Source organism: Cherax quadricarinatus, chromosome 39, assembly GCF_038502225.1.
Source record: "Cherax quadricarinatus isolate ZL_2023a chromosome 39, ASM3850222v1, whole genome shotgun sequence".
Lineage (NCBI taxonomy): Eukaryota > Metazoa > Arthropoda > Malacostraca > Decapoda > Parastacidae > Cherax > Cherax quadricarinatus.
In genome coordinates, this window is record NC_091330.1 from 17,422,916 (window position 1) to 17,446,531 (window position 23,616).

The following is a 23,616-nucleotide window of genomic DNA, read 5'->3' on the forward strand; positions in this document are numbered from 1 at the left end:
TATTCAGGGTTGATTTTTGTGGAATAATTGAGGAGCCACGGGGGTTAATTTTTATGGGAGTAAGACCATAAAGAGGGCACGGAGCTAGTGTTTATGGAGGAGGGAGAATATGATGTTAGGGACTCAGAGCTTTCAGGGCGTGAGGGGGTTAGCTTGTACAGGTTATGACTTAGAGGAATGAGAGTCCATTAATACTATCCTTACATACAGAATTAATTTCTTATCCTAGTAATATTTTACTTATTTAATTTAGGTCAGGTAGGATTGATAGGTTGTTCCTGCACCAACCTAACGTAACCAAGCCTAAATTCAGTCTTGTAAGGCTACAATTAACCTGTATAGGAATACCTTTAAGATTTAAACAGTATGTAATAATATAGCGTTTGATTATGAAAACTGGTTTGAGTTCTCAGTGATGCAGAGATTCTTTTGTTACATATAGTGTTACATAGTGGGACTGTTAGCTAGCTATACTTCCCCATCATATTCCATTACAGGATGGGGGTTTATACAGTGTTGAAATGTGTCAGCCTGAGCTGGGATACTTCAACAGGGCAATGAGCACATCCAGAAGTATTCTATTAAAGGTCCAGTAGACTGGAGTTACTGTTACTTGGGAATTATCATCTCTCACGTTTTCCCATCTCTTCAAGAGGAGAAATATAATTTTTATGAAGATAACCAAAATATAAAGTGATAACATTATTTACTGCACAAATAATGAATTTCTGGGGAACATAAACTTTGAGAAGAGACTAATATAACACTTATCCAACCATTAAAAATACGAATATAAAATATACTGATACTAAGTACTTACAAATAGTTAATCTGTTTCATTTCTATATAAACCTTCAGGAAATCTTGCAATACTAATCTCAGTAACTTTGCTCTCTGAAATGGGTCTTGCAGGGTCACTCTCCTCCAGCAAGCTCAGCGACTACCTGGTATCTCTGTTCAGGTTGGTTTGTCTCTGTAACCAGGTCTTGTCTTCTCGTATAAGGAAGAAACAACACACTGCCCTCAGTAGTTCTTAATGGCTGACTCATAAAGTTGCAACATCACATCATCAGATAACTAATGGGTCGAATTTCTTATACATATTTCTTTCTTTTTTTTTTTTAGATTTTCAATTCTTCAGTGAAGAGAGTGAATATGTTTAGGAGTTTACAGAAGTATACAAATGAATTTTAAGTTTGTTAAAGTAACATGAAGTATACTGGAGTAAGTTATAGATATTCGTTAAAACTTGGAGAGTTAGAGGGGTGTTTGAGAGAGCTGTAGAAGTGTGGGAATAATAGAGGGGGGAAGTAGGAGTTAGTTGATTGTGGGAGTAAGCTTAGCTAGATGTGGGAGTTGTAGGGAGAAAGGTATAAGAAGTTTTTGGGAGCGAGTTGTTGAGAGAGCATACAGGAGGTGCGGGGGGGGGAGCGGGGTTCGGCGAGGTTGTGGAGTGAGGGTAAGTGAGCAGCAGGCCGAGGGGGGTGGTCGGCGAGGTTGTGGAGGGTAAGTGAGCAGCAGGCCGAGGGGGGGTCGGCAAGGTTGTGGAGTGAGGGTAAGCGAGCAGCAGGCCGAGGGGGGTCGGCGAGGTTGTGGAGTGAGGGTAAGTGAGCAGCAGGCCGAGGGGGGTCGGCGAGGTTGTGGAGTGAGGGTAAGTGAGCAGCAGGCCGAGGGGGGTCGGCGAGGTTGTGGAGTGAGGGTAAGTGAGCAGCAGGCCGAGGGGGGTCGGCAAGGTTGTGGAGTGAGGGTAAGTGAGCAACAGGCCGCGGGGGGGGTCGGCGAGGTTGTGGAGTGAGGGTAAGCGAGCAGCAGGCCGAGGAAGGGGGGTCGGCGAGGTTGTGGAGTGAGGGTAAGTGAGCAGCAGGCCGAAGGGGGGTCGGCAAGGTTGTGGAGTGAGGGTTAGTGAGCAGCAGGCCGAGGAAGGGGGGTCGGCAAGGTTGTGGAGTGAGGGTAAGCGAGCAGCAGGCCGAGGAAGGGGGGTCGGCGAGGTTGTGGAGTGAGGGTAAGTGAGCAGCAGGCCGAGGGGGGGGGTCGTACTTACTTGGGCGCTCCGATTAGCAACCTGGAGGTTACCTGGAGGTTATTCCGGGGATCAACGCCCCCGCGGCCCGGTCCATGACCAGGCCTCCCGAATGGATCAGGGCCTGATCAACTAGGCTGTTACTGCTGGCCGCACGCAGTCCAACATACGAGCCACAGCCCGGCTGATCCGGCACTGACTTTAGGTATCTGTCCAGCTCTCTCTTGAAGGCACCCAGAGGCTTATTGGCAATTCCCCTAATGCTTGATGGGAGGCTGTTGAACAGTTTTGGGCCCCGGACACTTGGGGTGTTTTCCCTTAGTGTACCAATGGCGCCCCTACTTTTTATTGGGGGCATTTTGCATCGCCTGCCCAGTCTTTTACTTCCGTAGGGAGTGATTTCTGTGTGCAGATTTGGGACCATTCCTTCCAAGATTTTCCAAGTGTAGATTATGATATATCTCTCCCTCCTGCATTCCAACGAGTACAAGTCAAGTGCTTCCAAGCGTTCCCAGTAGTTAAGGTGCTTGACAGAACTTATACGTGCAGTAAAGGCTCTCTGTTCACTCTCTAGATCTTCGATTTCACCTGCTTTGAATGGAGATGTTAATGTACAGCAGTATTCCAGCCTAGTGATTTGAAAAGGATCATCATTGGCTTGGCATCTCTCGTTTTGAAAGTTCTCATTATCCATCCTTTCATTTTCTTTGCACGTGCGATCGTGGCACTGTTGTGATCCTTGAAAGTGAGATCCTCAGACATTACTACTCTCAGGTCCCTTACATTATTTTTCCGCTCTATTGTATGGCCGGAGTCAGTAGTATACTCTGTTCTAGTTATTATCTCCTCCAGTTTTCCATAACGGAGTAGTTGGAATTTGTCCTCATTGAACATCATATTGTTTACCGTTGCCCACTGGAAAACTTTGTTTATATCATCTTGGAGGTTAACCGCGTCCTCAGCAGATGACAGCCTCATGCAGATCCTAGTATCATCCGCAAAGGATGATACGGTGCTGTGGTGTATATCTCTGTCTATGTCTGATATGAGGATAAGGAATAAGATGGGGGCGAGTACTGTGCCTTGTGGAACAGAGCTCTTCACTATGGCAGCCTCCGATATAACTCTGTTGACCACTACTCTTTGTGTTCGATTTGTTAGGAAGTTGAAGATCCATCTCCCCACTTTCCCAGTTATTCCTTTAGCAAGTATTTTATGGGCTATTATGCCATGATCGCATTTGTCAAATGCTTTTGCAAAGTCTGTGTATATTACATCTGCATTCTGATTATATTCCAGTGCATCCAAGGCCATGTCATAGTAATCCAGTAGTTGTGAGAGGCAGGAGCGACCTGCCCTGAACCCATGTTGCCCTGGATTGTGCAGATTTTGGGAATCCAGGTGATTTGCAATCCTGCTTCTTAGCACTCTTTCAAAGATTTTTATGATGTGGGACGCCAGAGCTATTGGTCTATAGTTCTTAGCTAATGCTTTGCTGCCACCTTTATGGAGTGGGGCTATATCCGTTGTTTTAAGTGACTGTGGAATTTCACCCATGTCCAAGCTCCTCCTCCATAGTGTACTTAGGGCACGCGTGAGGGGTTTCTTGCAGTTCTTAATGAAAACAGAGTTCCACGAGTCTGGGCCCGGGGCTGAGTGCATAGGCATGTTGTCAATGGCTTTTTCGAAATCTATCGGAGTTAGGGTAATGTCGGAAATCTTGCATACATTTATGGAGTTTTGAGGCTCATTCATGAAGAAATCATTTGGGTCGTCGATCCTCAGACCGATTAGTGGTTCACTAAACACAGAGTCGTACTGGGATTTCAATATTTCACTCATTTCCTTGTTGTCATCTGTGTAAGTCCCATCCTGTCTGAGTAAGGGCCCGATACTAGATGTGGTATTTGCCTTGTTTTTGGCATATGAAAAGAAATATTTTGAATTTCTTTCAATTTCACTAATAGCTTTAAGCTCCTCCTGCCTCTCCTGGTTCCTGTAAGAGTCATTTAACTGAAGTTCGATAGTTTCCACTTCCCTGGTCAGCACCTCCTTTCGTGTATCAGATATTCTAGCACTCCTGAGGAGCTCAGTGACTCTTCGTCGTCTTCTGTAGAGGGAGCATTTTCTCTCTCCAGTTTACTCCTGCTCTTCTTCTTTCTTAGGGGAATATGCCTAGAACATGCTTCGGCTGCCAGGAAGTTGATCCTTTCAAGGCACTGGTTTGGATCCATGTCATTTAAGACATCTTCCCAACATGTTTCGTTTAGGACATGGTTTATCTGGTCCCAGTTGATGTTCTTGTTGTTGAAGTTGTATTTTGTGAAGACACCTTCACAGGTACATGCATTCTGCTGATCAGGACCCCTATGCATGTACGTCTGGACTTCGATTAGGTTGTGATCGGAATTAGTTGTTTTTGATATTCTTATGTCTCTTATCAGGTCCTCATTATTTGTGAAGATAAGGTCAGGTGTGCTTTCTAGTCTTGTTGGCTCCACTATCTGCTGGCTTAAGGTGTGTTTTTCGCAGAGACTTAGTAGCTCATGTGTGTGTGACCTTTCATCTGCGCTACCTCTGGGGATTGTTTCAGCTATAACATTATTTGCTACATTCTTCCATTTTGTATGCCTTAGGTTGAAATCACCAAGCAGTAAGATGTTTGGGGATGGAGCTGGAAGGTTTTCCAAACAGTAATGAATTTTCAGTAGCTGTTTCTTGAACTGTTGTGAGGTTGCATCTGGTGGCTTGTATACAACCACAATGACTAGGTTTTGGTTATCGATCTTTATTGATAGAACTTCAACTACCTCATTTGTGGTGTTCAGCAACTCCGTGCAGATAAAGGACTCTTTGACATACAGGCCAAACCCCCCTTGTTGCCTGTTTTTTCTGTCGCATCTAAAAAGGTTGTAACCACTTATCCATATTTCACTGTCAAAGTGATCTTTTGTGTGAGTCTCTGTGAAGGCTGCAAACATTGCATTAGACTCCTCTAGAAGTCCACTGATAAAAGGTATTTTGTTGTTGGTGGATGGCTTAAGGCCCTGTATATTAGCAAATATGAACGAGGTTGTATTCTGTGTTTGTTGGGGGGATTTTGTTATTGGCATCAGTAGTTATAATTCTGGAGGGCCATGGGTGGCCACTGGCTGCGCCTCCAGTCCAACAAGGCTCCGAGGTGGTGGACTATTTTTGTCATTTCCTTCCATTTTCTTTTTCCGTTTCCTGCCACTAAAAAATCACCTGGAGTTGGGTTGTCGTAGCTACTATTGTTTGTCTTGTGGGGTCTGTGCCTCCTGGTCCCTTTTAGATGGTATGCAGGGCAGTCGATGTTGTAACACTGCTTCTGGAGGACCGGAAGCAGTGTTACAACATCGACTGCACTGCATACCATCTAAAAGGGACCAGGAGGCGAGGTTGTGGAGTGAGGGTAAGTGAGCAGCAGGCCGAGGGGGGTCGCCGAGGTTGTGGAGTGAGGGTAAGTGAGCAGCAGGCCGAGGGGGGGTCGGTGAGGTTGTGGAGTGAGGGTAAGTGAGCAGCAGCCCGAGGAGGGGTCGGCGAGGTTGTGGAGTGAGGGTAAGTGAGCAGTAGGCCGAAGGGGGGTCGGCGAGGTTGTGGAGTGAGGGTAAATGAGCAGCAGGCCGAGGGGGGTCGGCGAGGTTGTGGAGTGAGCAGCAGGCTGAGGGGGGGTCGGCGAGGTTGTGGAGTGAGGGTAAGTGAGCAGCAGGCTGAGGGGGGGTCGGCGAGGTTGTGGAGTGAGGGTAAGTGAGCAACAGGCCGAGGGGGGAGGGTCGGCGAGGTTGTGGAGTGAGGGTAAGTCACCAGCAGGCTGAGAAGCTGAAGAGTAAATCCCCTCAAAAGAGATAAGCAGGAAGGAACGAACTGGCTGAATTTATAAGTGTTGTCGTGCGTGGCAAGATGTAAGGCTATATGCAACAACTGCTGAGGTGTATTAAAAACATCAAAACTACTGATGTCTTATATTAAATAACACAATAACTAATGTAGTATTGCACTCAAATTACCTACTTAAACTGACTGACAAAACGAGACAAAGGTACACGTGTATTCCACATGTTTTTCTTTTTTTTTTATTATGACGAATGTTTATGTGTATGTATATAACTAAACATTATACGATATATATTTTTCATGCGCTATAAATTCATTGCGTTGATAATACAAATAACCTTTAACGCCACCTTTTTCTGGGGTCAACAGAGTTACGTAACGTTAGTTTTACGCAACGAAACAGAAGAGTCGTGGCAGTGTGTGCCTAACATGGGGTGCCAAGGTTGCCCTAGTGGGTATTTGTGAAGCTGTGGCTGTTTTGTAGGTCATTGGTGAACCACCGGAAACCACTAACGCACACACCTGTGTGCATCTTTTTGTTTGTGTTCTCTCTCTCTCTCTCTCTCTCATATACACACGTAAGGAGAGGGGGTTTTAGGTGGGAATTCTTAGAATGAGGGAAGCCGATTTCAAAGTCTTCACCATGTATATATGTGCACCACGTACACTTATATGTAGCACGTTCACAGGTGTGGACCAAATACGCAGGTGTGTACCTCGCACTCGTGTACCTCGCACGCGTGTACCTCGTACATATGTACCTCGTACATGTGTACCTCGCACGTGTACTTCGCACACATGTGTACCTCGCACGCGTGTACCTCGCATATATGTACCTCGCACGCGTGTACCTCGTACATATGTACCTCGTACATGTGTACCTCGCACGTGTACTTCGCACACATGTGTACCTCGCACGCGTGTACCTCGCATATATGTACCTCGCACGCGTGTACCTCGCACATGTGTACTTCGCACATGTGTACCTTGCACACGTGTACCTCGCACACACGTGTACCTCGTACATGTGTACCTCGTACACGTATATACCACACAAATGTACACCACATACATGTATACCAGCATTTATCTCCGATAATATCAAGTTCGCATTTTTTGTCCCGCTCAGTCTTTTTTTTTTTATATAACTGCTGGAGAAAGATGTATTGGTGTGTGATAACCTCCTTTGATGGTGATAACCTCCTTTGATGGTGATAACCTCCTGTGATGGTGATAACCTCCTGTGATGGTGATAACCTCATTTGATTGCTAGATAATCAGTGCTGAGAATGTCCTCCTCTCCCCCATCTTCACCTCTCTCCTCCCACCAACAACGTTGTTTCAGTCTCACCTGCAGTTGACGCATTAAGGGAATCTTGAATATTTATTTACATTTGTATTAAGCGCTAAACTCATGTAGGTCATAGAGAGCAAGGAATGTTGGAGGCTCAATCCTCTGTCCAATAAGTGCCATCTAGTTGAACTTGTACATGGACAAAACTACACAAGACATACACATTCTTCGCGAGTATCATTGCTAAGGAGCGCATCATGATTGTGTGTATCTAATGATGATATATTGGTCAGGATCAGTGTCCTGATACGGGTCTTTTATCACATGATTCCCCGTCACTGGCTCCCGAAGGAGGACAACTACCTGGAGTCTACCTGGAGGGCATTCCAGGGATCAACGTCCCCGCGGCCCGGTCCACGACCAGGCCTCCCGGTGGATCGGCCTGATCAACGAGGCTGTTACTGCTGACCGCACGTAATCCAACGTACGAACCACAGCCCGGCTGATCCGGCACCGTCTTTAGGTATCTGTCCAGCTCCCTCTTGAAGACAACCAGGGGTCTTCCCGTAATGCCCCTTATTGCTGGTGGGAGGCTGTTGAACAGTCTTGGGCCCCGGACACTTATTGTGTTTTCTCTTAGTGTACCAATGACGCCCCTACTTTTCACTGGGGGTATGTTGCATCGCCTGCCAAGTCTTTTGCTTTCGTATGGAGTGATTGCTGTGTGCATATTAGGGACCAGTCCCTCCAGAATCTTCCAGGTGTAGATTATGATATATCTGTCTCGCCTGCGCTCTAGTGAGTACAAGTCAAGTGCTTCCAGGCGCTCCCAGTAGTTAAGGTGTTTGACGGAACTTCTACGTGCAGTAAAGGTTCTCTGTACATTCTCTAGCTCTGCAATTTCACCTGCCTTGAATGGGGATGTTAATGTATAAGAGTGGGTACAATTCATAACTTTATGTTTGGGACTTGTTGACTCCATTCCTATGGCCGGGGATGAATGATTAGCATGGCTGTAATCGCAGTGCTGTACGCCCTACGGCGCAGGCGTGGCAGTTTTTTTTTTTTGTGAGGGCGTCGTGAACAAGGTCCAGTCAGTGATGTGACGTTAGTGTCTTGATCCCGGTGCTCTTTATGATGCTGGTGTTCTCACAACTCAACAAACTTGTCTCCTGTCAGGGACAATCCCCACTTAGGGCAGAAGCCTAGGCGTCGGAGTGACTCTTGGTCTGACAACCTCCTCTGGCCTGCAGAGGTGATTGTTCTTTATGTAATGTGATGTCAGGATGTTCGTCGCACTGGTTACACAGCTATTCCAGAGAGCGCGGGGATGCCAATGCTCTAATTAAAATCCCCTCAAGGAAGGTTCCTTGATGTTGGTGAGGGGCTCTTGATTTAGGAAATTGGATCTGTGCTCCAGTTCCCCGAATTAAGCCTGAATGCCTTCCACATCCCCCCCAGGCGCTGTATAATCCTCCGGGTTTAGCGCTTCCCTTTGATTATAATAATAATAATCTAATTAAAATCATCCCTGCTCAAGTTATTTTGTTATTGGCGGTTAACTCTACGTAGAAGTTAACCAAGATAAATCTAACCAAACGTAGCCTAATCTAATGTAAAATATAACCTAACCTAATTTGTTCTTTCTTAACCTAGACTAATAAATATATATATTTTTTATAACTGTCCATACTAGATCATGTTCAACTCGTTGTGCTGTAATGCATACAAAAACGAACTATCTACTTGGGGTGGGTTGCCAAGTTTTCACGTGATGGTGGTAGGTTAGTGAATTGGGTTTAAAGCCTCTCGACTACTACATTAAGGTCATTAAGGTTGCATGTCACCTATTCACCACCAGTCAAGAATAATTTAACACACCTCTCGGTACATCCAGTTGTTCGGTGTGATGGTGGGTAGTGTGGAGTGGCGGGGAGGGGGAGTGGATGACACCAGACCACCTTGTTAGCAGTGTATCTACAAAAAAAAGTTATTAGAATTCTTGGCTTCATATTTGACGTATAATTGCAATTATTTTTTTATTGTTAACACATCGACCGTTTCTCACCAAGGCAGGGTGGCCCGAAAGAGAAAAACTTTAATCATTCACTTCATCACTGTCTTACAGAGGCTTGCTTACACTACAGCTATAAAACTGCAACATTAACACTCCTTCAGAATTGCAATTATTGTAATTAGTAATAATTATAGAATAAAAGAGTAATAAATGACGGTACTAAAGATGACAACATATATAGTGAAGATATATAGAAGCTTTCGACGACGTTTCGGTCCGACTTGGACCATTTACAAAGTCACACTAACGAAAAGGAGAGCGGGAAGGGCATATCTAAATTCTTTGGAAGTGTGTTGAACACACCTCCAAAGGATCAGGTTAAGTCATGAGTGTTCTGAAGTTTGGAGCAAATGACAGTGTAATGAGAAAGGAAGACATCTGCAGAGACAAAGCCAGGTCTAAGATTCACACTTGTAAGAGTCATTTCATGTCAAGTGGACTACCTCACCATCACAAATTTTGATGAAACTTGGTGTCCTAAATCCACCATGTCCCAAGCTAATTTCGAATCAAAATAATTTCTCACTGTACCAATATAAATGAAACTTTACCATCTTTCACAACTTCTTACACTGAATCCAAGGGAACTATTATGGATTTACATTTTTTTTTGAAATTGACGTACTGATTAATTTAAGCCTCAAAGTAGGGCAAAAATATCAGTGTTTCAAAAAAATGTCAAAGTTTAGCCTTCTTTGGCTTGGGTAATAATAAACATATCCCCATGAAATTTTGTTTACTTGTGCTTTTTTTGTGACATAATTTTGTTTACAAATATATAGTTTCAGCTTGGGAGAATGTTTCGTTGCTTTTCAATTTAAATTTTCGCTTTTTTTTTTTCAAAAAGTAGAAAAGTTTTTTTTCAATAACCTTTTGCCAAAAAAAAAGGAGAGAGTCATTTTGAAGCATTTTCAAACTGCATCCATTAGAAAGAGCGTGTTTTAAACCATCTAAAAAAGTTGGTTTAGTTTTTCATTGGACTTATATAATGCTCAAAAAATAAGGGTCAAAGTTCAACAGGTTACTGTATGTTGATGTTATATCATATTATATGCTGATAAATGAAGTTCTTAAAACAAGTATCATTATTCATCTAAAATACTGTTTTATATCTCTTAGGTAAATTAATTATATAGACAATTTGATAGCAATTTTCTAGTATGGAAACTGTGGAATCTTCCAGTAACGGTGATCCCACAACATGTATTGTTGGAAGAGAAAAACCGTCATCAACATGTCAGAATTTATTTTATTATAAGAAAGTTTGTTTTAAATCGGTACAAGACTTATCCACAGACGACAAAGCGCTACTTATTCGATGTTCAAAAGTAAATCTTATGGACGATGACCAAATTTGTTTGCATTATGGAGCAACGTACCTCGAAAAATATGAAACAATGCAAAAGACATTCTGCATTCCTTTTGGAAAGCAAAAATCATCATACCAGAGCAGAACTTTTGAGGGTCGATGTTGAAATGGCTGACAAATTTGAATTGTTTCACAAAGAGCAAAATCAAACCCGGTCAGAAAATTTGTTCTATATGTAAGGCTGATGCTTGAATAATGGAGACTTCAATTGCCTCGTCCTCATCTTCGGATGATTTTGATATGGACAAGTCTATCACAATTAATAAAAACTTGTCTGCCTTGGGTGAATCATCATTGAAATTTTCGAAATGAGCAATAAAGTGGGCTATACAAAACGAGAAATTGAACAAGTGCAAAATGTGATAATGCACAAGATCACTGCCGCTGTCAGACTCGATGTTCACAACGCTGGACCGTCTAGTCTAGTCAGATGATAAAATGCAACTTATGTGAAGACTACATTTCTTTGACTGAAGAAATGAAAAAGAAAATCGAAATGTCCGACAGCTCCAAAAAAGTTCAAATAGTGACTTTGGCTCCAAAAAAAGGTTGGTCTATTGAAGCTACAGTCTTGGAGTTTGGAGTTTCAAAGTGTATGATGAAGGTGACCAGAAAAATCAAGAAAGAACAAGGTAATTTGGCCTTGACAAGACCAAAAGTTGGGACGCAGTTGCCAGGACACATTCTGCTGAATTCATCGTCTTCGTAAAATTTTTGTACTCTATGTACAAAAATTTTACGAAGACGATGAATTCAGCAGAATGTGTCCTGGCAAGAAAGATTGTGTTCCAGTTCGGATTGATGGAGAAAAGATACACAAACAGAAGTCGTTGCTGTTGAGCAACCTTGAAGAGATGCATATAGTATATCGTGAAAGGCCTGTCGCTGAAATCGAGTTTTCAAAATTTTGTGTTCAGACCCAAGTGGTGCATAACACTTGGTGCTTCAGCTACCCATTCTGTTTGCGTTTGTACCATACATCAGAACGTCAAACTCATGTTGCAAGGAGACAATATTAAAGACGATTACAAAGTGCTTATAGAAAAAACTGTTTGCAATTTGAACTCTAGATTGCATGCTACAGCGATGCCAAGATTGTCCAGGTGAGGAAGAACTTACGGTTTATCTCGAAGAAATATTCAAAGCTTGGGATCTGGATGAACCGATTGAATTTGAACTGGGTGCATACTGATTGCGAAATGCTAGAAATGTGCAGACTGACGTTGGATGAATTTATCAGCAAGCTTGCGAACAAAATTTGTGTCAAAGCATCAAAGCGAATATCTGAAAGGTTTGAAGGCGAATTTAGAAGAAAGCAAAATAATTGTTTTGATTGACTTCGCTCAAAATTTCTCTTTTGTTATACAAGACACTTCAGGGCTTTCATTGGGAAAATTCACAAGCTACATTACACCCCTTTGTTGCATACTACGTCAACGAAACTGGTATCCTACAAGGTACAAACCTTCCCATCATCACAGATCACATGCAGCGTCACTCAATATCTGTTCATGTGTTCATTTGCAAACTGATCGGGTTTTTGAAGGCAAGAACGAAAGTTGCTAGAATCCACTATTTTAGTGATGGCTCGGGTACTCAATAGAACTTCAAAAATTATGTCAATTTGTGCACTCACAAGACTGATTTCGATGTTGAAGCACAATGGAATTTTTTTTTTGGAACAAGCCATGGCAAATCACCGTGTGATGGAATTGGAGAAATGGCAAAAAGATTATTCACTAGCGCTCACCTTCAAAAACCATTGAACGACCAATACTGATACCAAAAGATCTATTCGAATCTTGTGATAAGCATACACATGGAGTTAAATATATATTTGTTCCCAAAGAAGTTGATGAAAACAAATCGTTTCAAGAAGAAAGATGGCGAGAAAGCAGCACAGTAGGTGGAACGAGGGAGCATCACCAATATGTGTCACACCATACGTGTAAGCAAAGTTTTAAATGATGCCATCAACTTCTTTTCCAAAACTTCCAATACGAGCACTAAAATGCCAGGCTTACGAATATCACAGCTGCTCCCTGGTAATTACGTTGCTATACAGATGCGACGGGGACTGCGCCAAGGCTGCCCACTATCACAAATATTGTTTGCGTGTATACAGGATCCATTTTATAGGGCCATTCGGAGGTGTGTTGCGGGAGGTGGGGAGGGTACTGACCGGGGGGAGGGGGGGCTGGTATCGTAGGTTATGTGGATGACACGACTGTTTTGGTGAGAGGTAATGGGGATTTGCTTAGGGTGGGTAAGGTGGTGGATGTGTTTGGGGAGGCTTCAGGTATGAAAATTAATGTTGAGAAGACTAAGTTTCTAGACTTAAGGGATAGTACAAATGGGGATGAGGTGGTAGGGGGTGGGTGGAAGGTGGTGGATCAACTAATGATATGTGGGATAATTTATGTGAGAAATACACGGGTGGCTCAAGAGGTGAATTCGGTGAGAATAGTGAATGGAGTATTGAAAAGACTTGGTGGTTTGAGGGCGGCGCAACTAACGCTGCATCAAAGAGTAATAGTGACGAACGTGCTATTGTACAGCAAGATATGGCATGTCGATGTCATGTACCCGCTGATGAGACGTGAGGTGAAGCGTTTACAACATGGGGTTTTTAGGTTTATATGGGGATCGGGCTGCGAATGGTTAAGTAGAGCGGTGTTAACACTTCCGGTCAGTCGAGGAGGGCTGGGACTTTTACCTCTGGAAAAAAGGATGATGAGCGTGTACCTAAAACGAAGTTATATAAGGGAGGGGAGCGGGAGGGGAGGTGGACTTGTGCGAGTACGTAAGGATATGCAACGGTGGTGGGGGGGTAGGGATTTAATAGTTGGTGAGGCCATGTTGAGGTTATTAATGACAGTGAGGGATCCGTCGTGTGTTAAATTGCGGGTCCTCGAAGGAGTGGAAGGTAGGTCAGTGGTGGCTGCTGTTGAAGGGGCATACCCTATGTATGCGTGGAACGAAATATGGACGCGTCTAAAACAATTACGTGTAAAACCGGGTGTTCGGGAGGTAATGTTTAGATTTTTACATGGGATTTTGCCGTCTGGGGTTGTCCTATTCAATAGGAGGATAAGGGAGGGAGGGGAATGTAGAGCGTGTGGAAGCATGGAGACAATTTTGCATGCGGTATATTTTTGTGACTGTATAGAAGTGGTGCGGGTCTGGTTAGGAAAGGTGTTCAGGTTAGTGGGTGGGGGAGGATTGCAGGTGTTGCGGGCTTTAAGTTTGGATATAGGTGGGGTGAATAAGATGGTGGAGAATGCAGTGGCGTATTTGGTCACGGATTTTATATATACGTCATGGGCCATGAGGGAGGTGGGCGTGGATGAGAGGATAAAGGTGTTAGCTGCGACATTTTACAGAACTAAGTGTCGTAATAGGGAAATTTATGGAGGGAATTGGGAGATTGCGTTTACTGAGGGCTATCGGAGTTTTAGGTTGAGGGATTTATGGGATTTAAGTGCAATGTAAGGGGTCGCGGCGGGCTGGCTTCCCGATGAGGACAGTGTGAAAGGGTTTAGTGTGGAAGAGAATGAATATAGTACTGAGACATAAGTGCCTTTGACTGTATGATGAGCGGGTTGTGTGTTGTGAACGATACACGTTCTTCAATTTAATTATTAATTATGCTAATGACAAAGGACGACAGACGTCGTAATGTGATGGAATATTATATATCTGCAACGAAATTATTGGTATGTGTGTAATGAAATGACAAAATGGGTGCACTGTGTGAATGCGAAATATATATATACACATGAAGTATTGCGTGTGGTAGGAAGGCTTCAGTATTTATCGACGTGTGAAGGTCATGCACTGTTATGTTTTGTGATAACAGACTTACATCTTAGTAGTGGTTTTAATGATATGGGCGAAATATTTTTAGAAAGCTTGACTTATCCTGTTTTCTTAATACATATTGTTTTTTCATGGGAGCTCTATAGAGCCCGTAGGTTTAGGTTACCATTGAATTGATATATATTATAGGGTAATTGATGGATGACATAGGATTAGGTATTTGTGTTTTCACTGGTTGTGTTGTAAAGTGTTTGTAACATATGTATATATTTATACCTTCCTCGAGAAGGTGATATGTTTGGGTGTTTAGTAGATATACGTTGTACATGAATCATGTAGAATTGAATTTTATATTATCTCAATACATTGAGTGATACTGAACGTATCATGTTGTTCAATATGGAATAATGAAAGTATTTCATACAATATACAGTTACATATAAAGATTGTTACGTGTCAGGTGGATTGACACGCAAGAAGGGGGGGGGGGTAGTGCTTTCAGAATGTAAGGTGTACATTCCGTGGCAGGATGAACAATCAGGAATTAGATGTACTTGCCAAGGAGTCTTTAGGTTAGATTTAGTGTTCCAGACATAATGTCATTACTTCAAGGATTGGAGTGGTCATTGTTTACTGTACAGATTTGTTTTTCAGATGTAATATGTTAATTGGAAAGTACATGTACTATGCAGAATTTTTCATCACTGTTTTCACTATGTAATTTGTCGTTTATTTTTATGTACTATGTATGTCTTTTCAATAAAATATAAAAAAAAAATTACGTTGCTAGTATTTACTATAAGAAATGGATTGGAAACGTTGTTGCAGTATCGGTGGAAGAAAGTGATACATTGATCAAGTTTATGCAGCCACACTGTCTGGCCGGTTCATTTTACTGGCCTGAAAGAGATGACATTTGTTGGATGCCGGAGCAACAACTCATTTCTGTGCTTCATGTTCCATCAGTTACATCATCTGGGTGACAATATCAGTTTTCAGAATTTTTTTTGGCAAACATGAGCCATCAATTTAAAGCAATGCAGTGAAAAAATCAAATAGTCAGAACTTCGGCTTGGGAACCAACTAAAGATACCCGCTGTAGGCTTGGGAACCTAGACTAAGCAGCCTTGTTATTGACTTGAGAACCAAACAAATATCCCAGCAAGGCTTTGTAACTTCAACAGAAAAAAAACAAAGAGTCCAGGCTTGGGAACCTGAACAAAGAAACCCACCGGTGGCTGAGATTGCATGGCTACTGGGCGTGACCTCTATGGCGATGGGGTTGCTGGTTCAAATTGATTGAACCAGTAGTGGTAATGCCACCATGGACCAACGCAATCAGATACTTCTATGCTTTTCTCATAAAGAGTGCTGGAAAAAAAAGATCACATAACACGTCCAGCTTAAAAAGTTAACCATACTGGAGATTTTCGCAGAGCATTGAAGCTACAGTATCCTGTTAATTTTTTACCCTTATTTTTTGGGCATTATATGGGAGTGATGAAAAACTGAAGCAATTTTTTTTAGATGGTTTAAAACATGCTCTTTCTAATGAACGCAGTTTGAAAATGTTTCAAGATGACTTTTTTTTTTGCAAAAGCACATTGCAAATATCCTATTTTCTAATTTTTTTGAAAAAATGTGAAAGTTTAAATTAAAATTTAAAAAGAATAAAACATTCTCCCAAGTTGAAACTATGTACATGTAAATAAGGTTATGTCACAAAATGGTAAACAAAATTTCAAAGGGATATCTCTATTTTTACATGAGCCAGAGAAGGCTAAACTTTGAGATTTTTTGATGCATTGATATTTTTGCCCCACACTGAGGCTCAATCACCATGTCAGTTTAAAAAATGTAAATCCATATTAGTTCCATTGGATTAAACATAAGAAGCTGTGTATGATAGCAAAGTTTAATTTATTTTGGTGGAAAGAGCGAGAAATTATTTTGATTAAAAACTGCCGAATTTCGTAGGGTTACGGTACATGGTTGTGACATGGTCATAAACAAAGGGTTCTATCTCAGCAACCATTTCACTGACGGATCTTGAACTCTACCAAACTTAGTTTAAGACATAAGATTCAGCACACAAGTCTCATTAAAATCCATGATGATGAGATGGGGCACTTTTCTAAAATCAAACCACTTGACATGGAATGACCCACAAGGAGAGTTGTGTATAAAGGAAGCTTCAACAAGATGGCGACTGTGAAAGCTAGTAGTAGGGTAGACAGTTTTAGCAGAGGACCAGTCAGTAGGATGATTGTGATCTCTAAATGACAGAAAAGAGCACTGCAGCAGTTTGTCACCGGCCACGGTTACCCTTAGACTGGGGATAAGGATAACTCTGGCCGATGACACCTACGCTACTCTGACACCTCTCTCCCTGCTTTGGTTGCTTCCTTGCAACATTGCACAGCTCCTGATGATGCACTGAGAAGTGTGAAAGTACTTGAGCTAAATATTCCCCCCCCCCTCCGTGGCTTGTCCCGCATAGTCAAGATCGCCCGTCTGTGACTGTTTGCATATATATATATATATATATATATATATTATATATATATATATATATATATATATATATATATATATATATATATATATATATATATATATATATATATATATATATATATATATATATATATGGAGGTACCACCTCTAGAACTGTCCTGGGAACTCTCATCCTCAGAGAAAAGAATGAACTTGCTTCAGGGAAAACTCAAGGTTCTCCCTGAAGCTGTTTGAGAATTTTCTCCTACCACCCCCTATATTTCAAGTATGTTTTATTTAAAGACAAAATACATTGGCCAAACATTCACAAAAATACAACAGAAAGTAAAACAACATAGGTAACTCAGAGCTACATCTCGAATACTTCGTCCAGCTCCCCTGCGGTGGGCCGTGTGCCCAGAATGCTGCAGGCATTTCCTCTCTGGATCGCAACACTGAGTCTCTGAAAGAGGAAGCTGGTCGCCCTGTGGTCCTTGGTTTCTGTGATGAGCTTTTTATCATGTGGGGTTCGAACACGTGGATTGGGTAAAAATACTCACGTAGGCTGGAAGTATGTATATTGTAACTGAAGTATGTGGAAGGGCGCCACAGCCGAACCTGCCTCTCTCTGCCCCTTGACTAGACTGACTGAGGAGTGCCCATGGGCGAGGGGGCGCTTGAAATCCTGCTAGGTCAGCAACAATATGAATACAGCCAGTGATTCACGCAGAGACGGTTGGTAGTGAGTCATCTACTGGTACACTGGTTACTGGTAACTGGTTACTACTACTGAGAGCTCGGCGACGCTAACGTATGTCGTCCCGACATACAACTAATACAAACTAGAGATGGCAGGTATACGGTTGTTTGGGCGCTCCCCACATTATCCGTAATATACGTACTACCAGCCTACATGAGTATTACTTTACCCTATCCACGTGTTCGAACCCCACATGATATTTTCACCCAGCTCTTTGAGGAACTTTAGAGCACACTTGCCCCATGCTCCAAGGGTCTCCGACCCTATTGGAATGAAGTTAAAGCAAGAGGGAAGGTCTTCATATTTTCGGGTCTTCTGGGTCTCCCTGTGGCTGGCAGCTCCACCCCCTTCCACTACGGAGTATGGCAAGTAGGTGTCTGCCAGTGTGGCGGCACAGGTGTAGTCCCAAGCAATCTGCTTTCCATCCTTCCAGGGTAGCATATTGGCTCCATCAGGACTCTTTTGACTTCCATCAGACCTCTGTACTTGGGGTTCCCGTTGAGCTGGGCAACGGGCTGTGGCGAGGCTTCTCTTTATGATGTCATTGACCTCCTCATGTCTGGGATACTTCCCTTCTGCTGTGTGACACACGAGACCATGAAGTCCGAATTGATCAGCTGTCGCCCTGCCGTAAATACACCTAAGTTAGGTGAGGATGGGGGCGGCTAGGCGAGGAACAACACCAATCCGAATGGCCTGTGGGTCGAGACGGGTGCCCAGGGAGGAATTGGGAACAGCTAACAGGAAATCTCCTGAGTGTGGTGCCTTCACTGCCAGAAGACGAGCTTTGTCCTTTCCTGAAGCATTGGAGAGCATTGTGTTGGCGATTTTTTCCATGATCGGTTTGTCCCAGTGGGACTGTTTGTGCTCTTTGGGAGGAGCTGGTCTACTGGAGGAGTCTGTAAGGGTGTCCCACCGTATCGCTGCTTCAGTAAACCTGGGGTCTTGAGCTCCTACCACGTCTCTCAAGCGTTCGGGAACTATCTTCTTGACTAATGCACTGGAAGCCAAACACGAAGACAGAAAAGCAGGTAAAGCAACATGCGTTGCTTTGCGCACCCCTATATCTCCCAGTCGTACTGGGAGGGTTGCCTGATCCCATTGCTCATCCTCTAGTGACAGGTTCAGTGCCTTCTTAAAAGTTAAAAGTTGATATATATGTCGTGCCGAATATATAAAACTGGTCAATTAGCAACAACTCATTTAAAATTAAGTCCTTTCTGAAATTTTCTCTTATACGTTTAAAGATATATTTTTTTTTCATTAATGTTAATGTAAAATTTTTTAATTTTGCACCAAAAGAATCTTAGAAAATTTACCTAACCTTATTATAACAAGAACAATTTATTTTAGCCCAACCCAACTAAATATATTTTAGATTTGTTTACAGTAATTTAATACTAAACAAACACAGTGAAATATTTTTTTTTTGTTAGGTTCAGAATGATTTTGGCGAAATTATTGCATACACAAATTTTCACTTGTCCTATATGGCAAGGTGAGCGTTGCTATTTAAGCCAAGATCGCAAGTTCTGCCTATTCGGCACGACATATATATATATATATATATATATATATATATATATATATATATATATATATATATATATATATATATATATATATATATATATATATATATATATATATATATATATGCTAATGCATCCACGAACGAGTGGTTTTAAGCAAATAACAATATTGCGACTAGCCAGGGATCGAACCCCCGATTTCTGGTCTCCATATTACAGAATGGATATAAAGCATAACGAAGTTGATTCCGTGTATCAGAAATCCTTCCAACGAAGTTAAGGTGAAGGCATTTAATTTGCACTCTCAGGAAAGACATATAATGATGGTGCAAAAGTAAATAAAAGGAATATAAATAGCGTGTTGAAAATATCTAACCAAGATTCTCAGCAATGGTCTCACGTTGGAGAAATTTTATTTAGAATGGATATACTATTGGAAATCACTGGTGGTAACACAAGGGCGTTTCAAAGAGACAGACCCAGTCGTTATGACCTTATGATTAAACATCTCCTTAACACACGCCAGACTGTCGTATGAGGGATCATAAGTCCACTCGTTGAGAACTTGTGATCCCTCATACGACTGTCTGGCGTGTGTTAAGGAGACGTTTAATAGTGAGACCATACTTTTAATCTGATAGACTTATAGAAGAGTGGAGCAAACTCCCAACGTAGCGTCACTGAAGCGAGAACTTTGAGTAGCTTTAAAAGTAGGTTGGATGGGTACATGAGTGGGTGTGGCTGTGTAGTTGACTCTGCCTAGCACGAGGCAGTATATCTAACACGATGTGTGCGTTTAGAGGTGAGGATAAATGGTTTCTGTAGGTTACGTGTAGTCGCTTTCGGGGATTGCCGCCCCCGCGGCCCTGCCCAGACCAGATCGCAATCCACCGTACGTATGCAGCACAACCTGCCTGATCAGGAATTGTTTTGAGATATTTGTCGAGCTCCCTCTTGAAGAGATCTAGGGGGCTGTTGGTAATCCCCCCTTATGCATGAAGGGAGGGTGTTGAAGAGTCGTTGTATCGTGGTGTACTCATAGATTCCCTGATTTTCATCTGAATTATCCTGCACCGTCTGTCAAGTCTTTTGTCTATGTAGTGATGTCTGTGCGAAGATTTGGGGCCATTCCTCAGGTATCTTCAGGAGTAGATTATGATGTATCTATCCCGCCTACGTTCTACGGAGTACAGTTCTAGGGACTTCATACTACATCAAATAACAAACTTTTCCTCAGCGTCTGTGTTTTGCGTTGTTCTTATTTATCATCACTATTACCAATCTTAATCATCACTGTCACCATCATTATCATTATCTCATCAATAAAAATGATTTTCGTCCTGTTACTGAGCGTTTAATTAAGCTCTTGGTGTCTTAGATTATTATTATTATTATTATTATTATTATTATTATTATTATTATTATTATTATTATTATTATTATTATTATTATTATAATCAAGGAAAGCGTTAAACCGACAAGGGTCACGCAGCGCTTTATCTTAGATTAAACGCATCAATTTCATTTGCATCGTTAAAAAAACATGGATACTTGACTGAACGCAATCGAAAGTAACGGATGTTTTGTAGCGTGATGTAACTTTAATATTGTTAGGGAATGTATCACAACACGTATAAAAATAAAAAAAAAAACGTTTATTTTTTGCAGGCAGATCTGTGGCCCGGTTATGGAGTGACCTGGTTAAGGTGTAGCCTAATTGAGGTATGACCTGGTGGGAGCAGCTGGGACAAGAGGACCCGCTCCAAGTAGTGAAGAGTACCTGAGCCTGACAGTATCAAGTATCCTGGTAGCCAGGCATGATCCGGGGAGTTAGTGTCTTCCTAGATCACCCTGCCTGCATTCTTGTGATATCTGCCCCCGTCCCTCCCTCTGTGGTGTATCTGGGCTGCGCTCCTCCAACCCCTGATAACGAAGTGATAAACAGATAAGGCTCCTTAAAGTGAATACCATCGGGTAATTTGTGTTGGACTAGTTTTTAAATTCACAAGTCAGCCGGAGTGGCGAGTGGATTGTCAAAAGTGATCGTGGACATTAATATACAGTGACGTAAGGATAATAGTTAAGTGATCAAGTGGTACCAGTGACATTTAATGTGGCCAGGTAGGTGAAGGTGGTGAGTGCGTCTGGCTTGCCCAGGTGGAGTCCCTAGAGACGCAGCCAAGAACCTCCCTGGAAAGTTAATGATAAAAAACCCATCTGGTTGACCTTGGTGTTGTTGGGGAGTATACGCTGCCACACACGTGTCGACCTCTCCTCCAGCAGCGGTGGTAACGACCTGTTGGTGTAGGTGGTGACCTGGTGGTGACCTGCAGGTATTAGTGATAACCTGTTGGTTTACATAGTGACCTGCAGGTGTTGGTGACGACTTCCTGGTGCAGATAGTTACCTGCTGGTGTAGTTGTTGACTTACTGGTGTAGGTATTGACCTGCTGGTGTAGGTGTTTAAGGTGCTGGTGCCGCTGCCACCTTTCATACCTGCCACAGGTTATCCACAACCGTCGTCTGTTTGGTGGCTACCTCTTCTTAATTAAAATATACAAGCAGAACTTCGACACAGTCCTACCACCTACATCTCTACCACTCAGCTCCATCAGCGCTCCACTACACCACAATGTCCGTGAGGTGGAAGATCCCTCCTGGGGAGTCTGAAGAGGACGATGATCAAGACACCGACACATTCTGCGGTCGTCAGTATGAGCAGACATTGGTGAGTACTATTTTTTCCTACATTCTTTTTTTTTCCATTACGTCAGCAGTTTATGGTTGGCTGTATAGTGGTATTAGTTTATCAAGTATTGCAGGAAATCTCTCCTCCGTCTGATTTGAAAAAAATTCCTTAGTCTCGTATGCAGTGTTTGTCAGGACAATATTTTGACTGTGTCTTCGTCACAAAAAGTGTCAAAAATCAATGGGACATTGAATGTCTTATTCACCATGTGAAACTTGATAATTTTATGCATTTTTTATAGTAATATTCTCCTATTATGCTAACTCTTTATAGTTATTCTTTTATTGTAATTATCTCTTCTGTAGTTTTAGTTTTCTGTTTTTACAAATATTTGTATAGTTACAAACTTATAGTGTTCTTGTGTACAGTTGCCCCAGTGTGAGGCTGCAAAAAGTTTTCAGCATTATTGCTGTTGCTCAACAGCTGTTCTTCTCAAGGGAACAGCTGAAGTTTCCTGATCCATCGATAGCGATAACATCCCATATCATAAAAATCTATGAAAGAGTTCTAAGAAACAAGATCACCACCCATCTAGATACCCATCAATTACACAACCCAGGGCAACATGGATTTAGAGCAGGTCGCTCCTGTTTGTCACAACTACTGGACCACTATGACAAGGTCTTGGATGCTCTAGAAGACAAACAAAACGCAGATGTAGTATACACAGACTTTGCAAAAGCCTTTGACAAGTGTGACCATGGTGTAATAGTGCATAAAATGCGTGATAAAGAAATAACAGGAAAAGTTGGTAGATGGATCTTTAGTTTCCTAACGAATACAACACAAAGAGTAGTATTAAACAGAGTAAAGTCTGAGGCGGCTGCAGTGAAAAGCTCTGTTCCACAAGGCACAGTACTCGCTCCCATCCTGTTCCTCATCCTCATATCTGACATAGAGAGAGATGTAAGCCACAGCACCGTGTCTTCCTTTGCAGACGACACCCGAATTTGCATGACGGTGTCCTCCATTGAAGACACTGCAAGACTCCAAGCGGACATCAACCAAATCTTTAAATGGGCCGCAGAAAACAATATGAAGTTCAATGATGAGAAATTTCAATTACTCCGATATGGAAAACACGAGGAAATTAAAACTATATCGGAATATAAAACAAATTCCAACCACACAATATAGAGCAATAAACTAATATAAAGATCCTGGGGTGATAATGTCTGAGGATCTCACTTTCAAAGACCATAACATTGTATCAGTCGCATCTGCAAAAAAAAAATGACAGGATGGATAATGAGAACCTTCAAAACTAGGGAGGCCAAGCCCATGATGACACTCTTCAGGTCACTTGTTCTATCTAGGCTGGAATATTGCTGCACACTAACAGCACCTTTCAAGGCAGGTGAAATTGTTGACCTAGAAAATGTACAGAGAACCTTCACGGCGCGCATAACGGAGATAAAACACCTCAATTACTGGGAACGCTTGAAGTTCCTTAACCTGTACTCCCTAGAACGCAGGCGGGAGAGATGCATGATTATATACACTTGAAAAATTTTAGAAGCATTAGTACCAAACCTGTACACGATAATGACTCCCTATGAAAGCAAAAAACTCGGCAAAGGCTGCAACTTCCCTCCAATGAAAATCAGGGGCGCCACTAGCACGTAAGAGACAACACAATAAGTGT

At 42.3% G+C, this 23,616-nt stretch overlaps 1 protein-coding gene across 1 annotated transcript in view; it reads left to right on the forward strand.

Annotated features, from left to right (window-relative positions):
• Positions 1 to 23,616, forward strand: part of LOC128696371 (chloride channel protein 2-like) — a 411,833-nt gene that overhangs the window by 18,518 nt on the left and 369,699 nt on the right. Inside the window, exon 2 of the mRNA XM_070092470.1 lies at positions 20,891 to 21,950. Within this exon, the coding sequence (XP_069948571.1) occupies positions 21,855 to 21,950 (96 nt within the window). The 5' untranslated portion in view covers positions 20,891 to 21,854. The remainder of the gene's footprint in view (positions 1 to 20,890; positions 21,951 to 23,616) is intronic.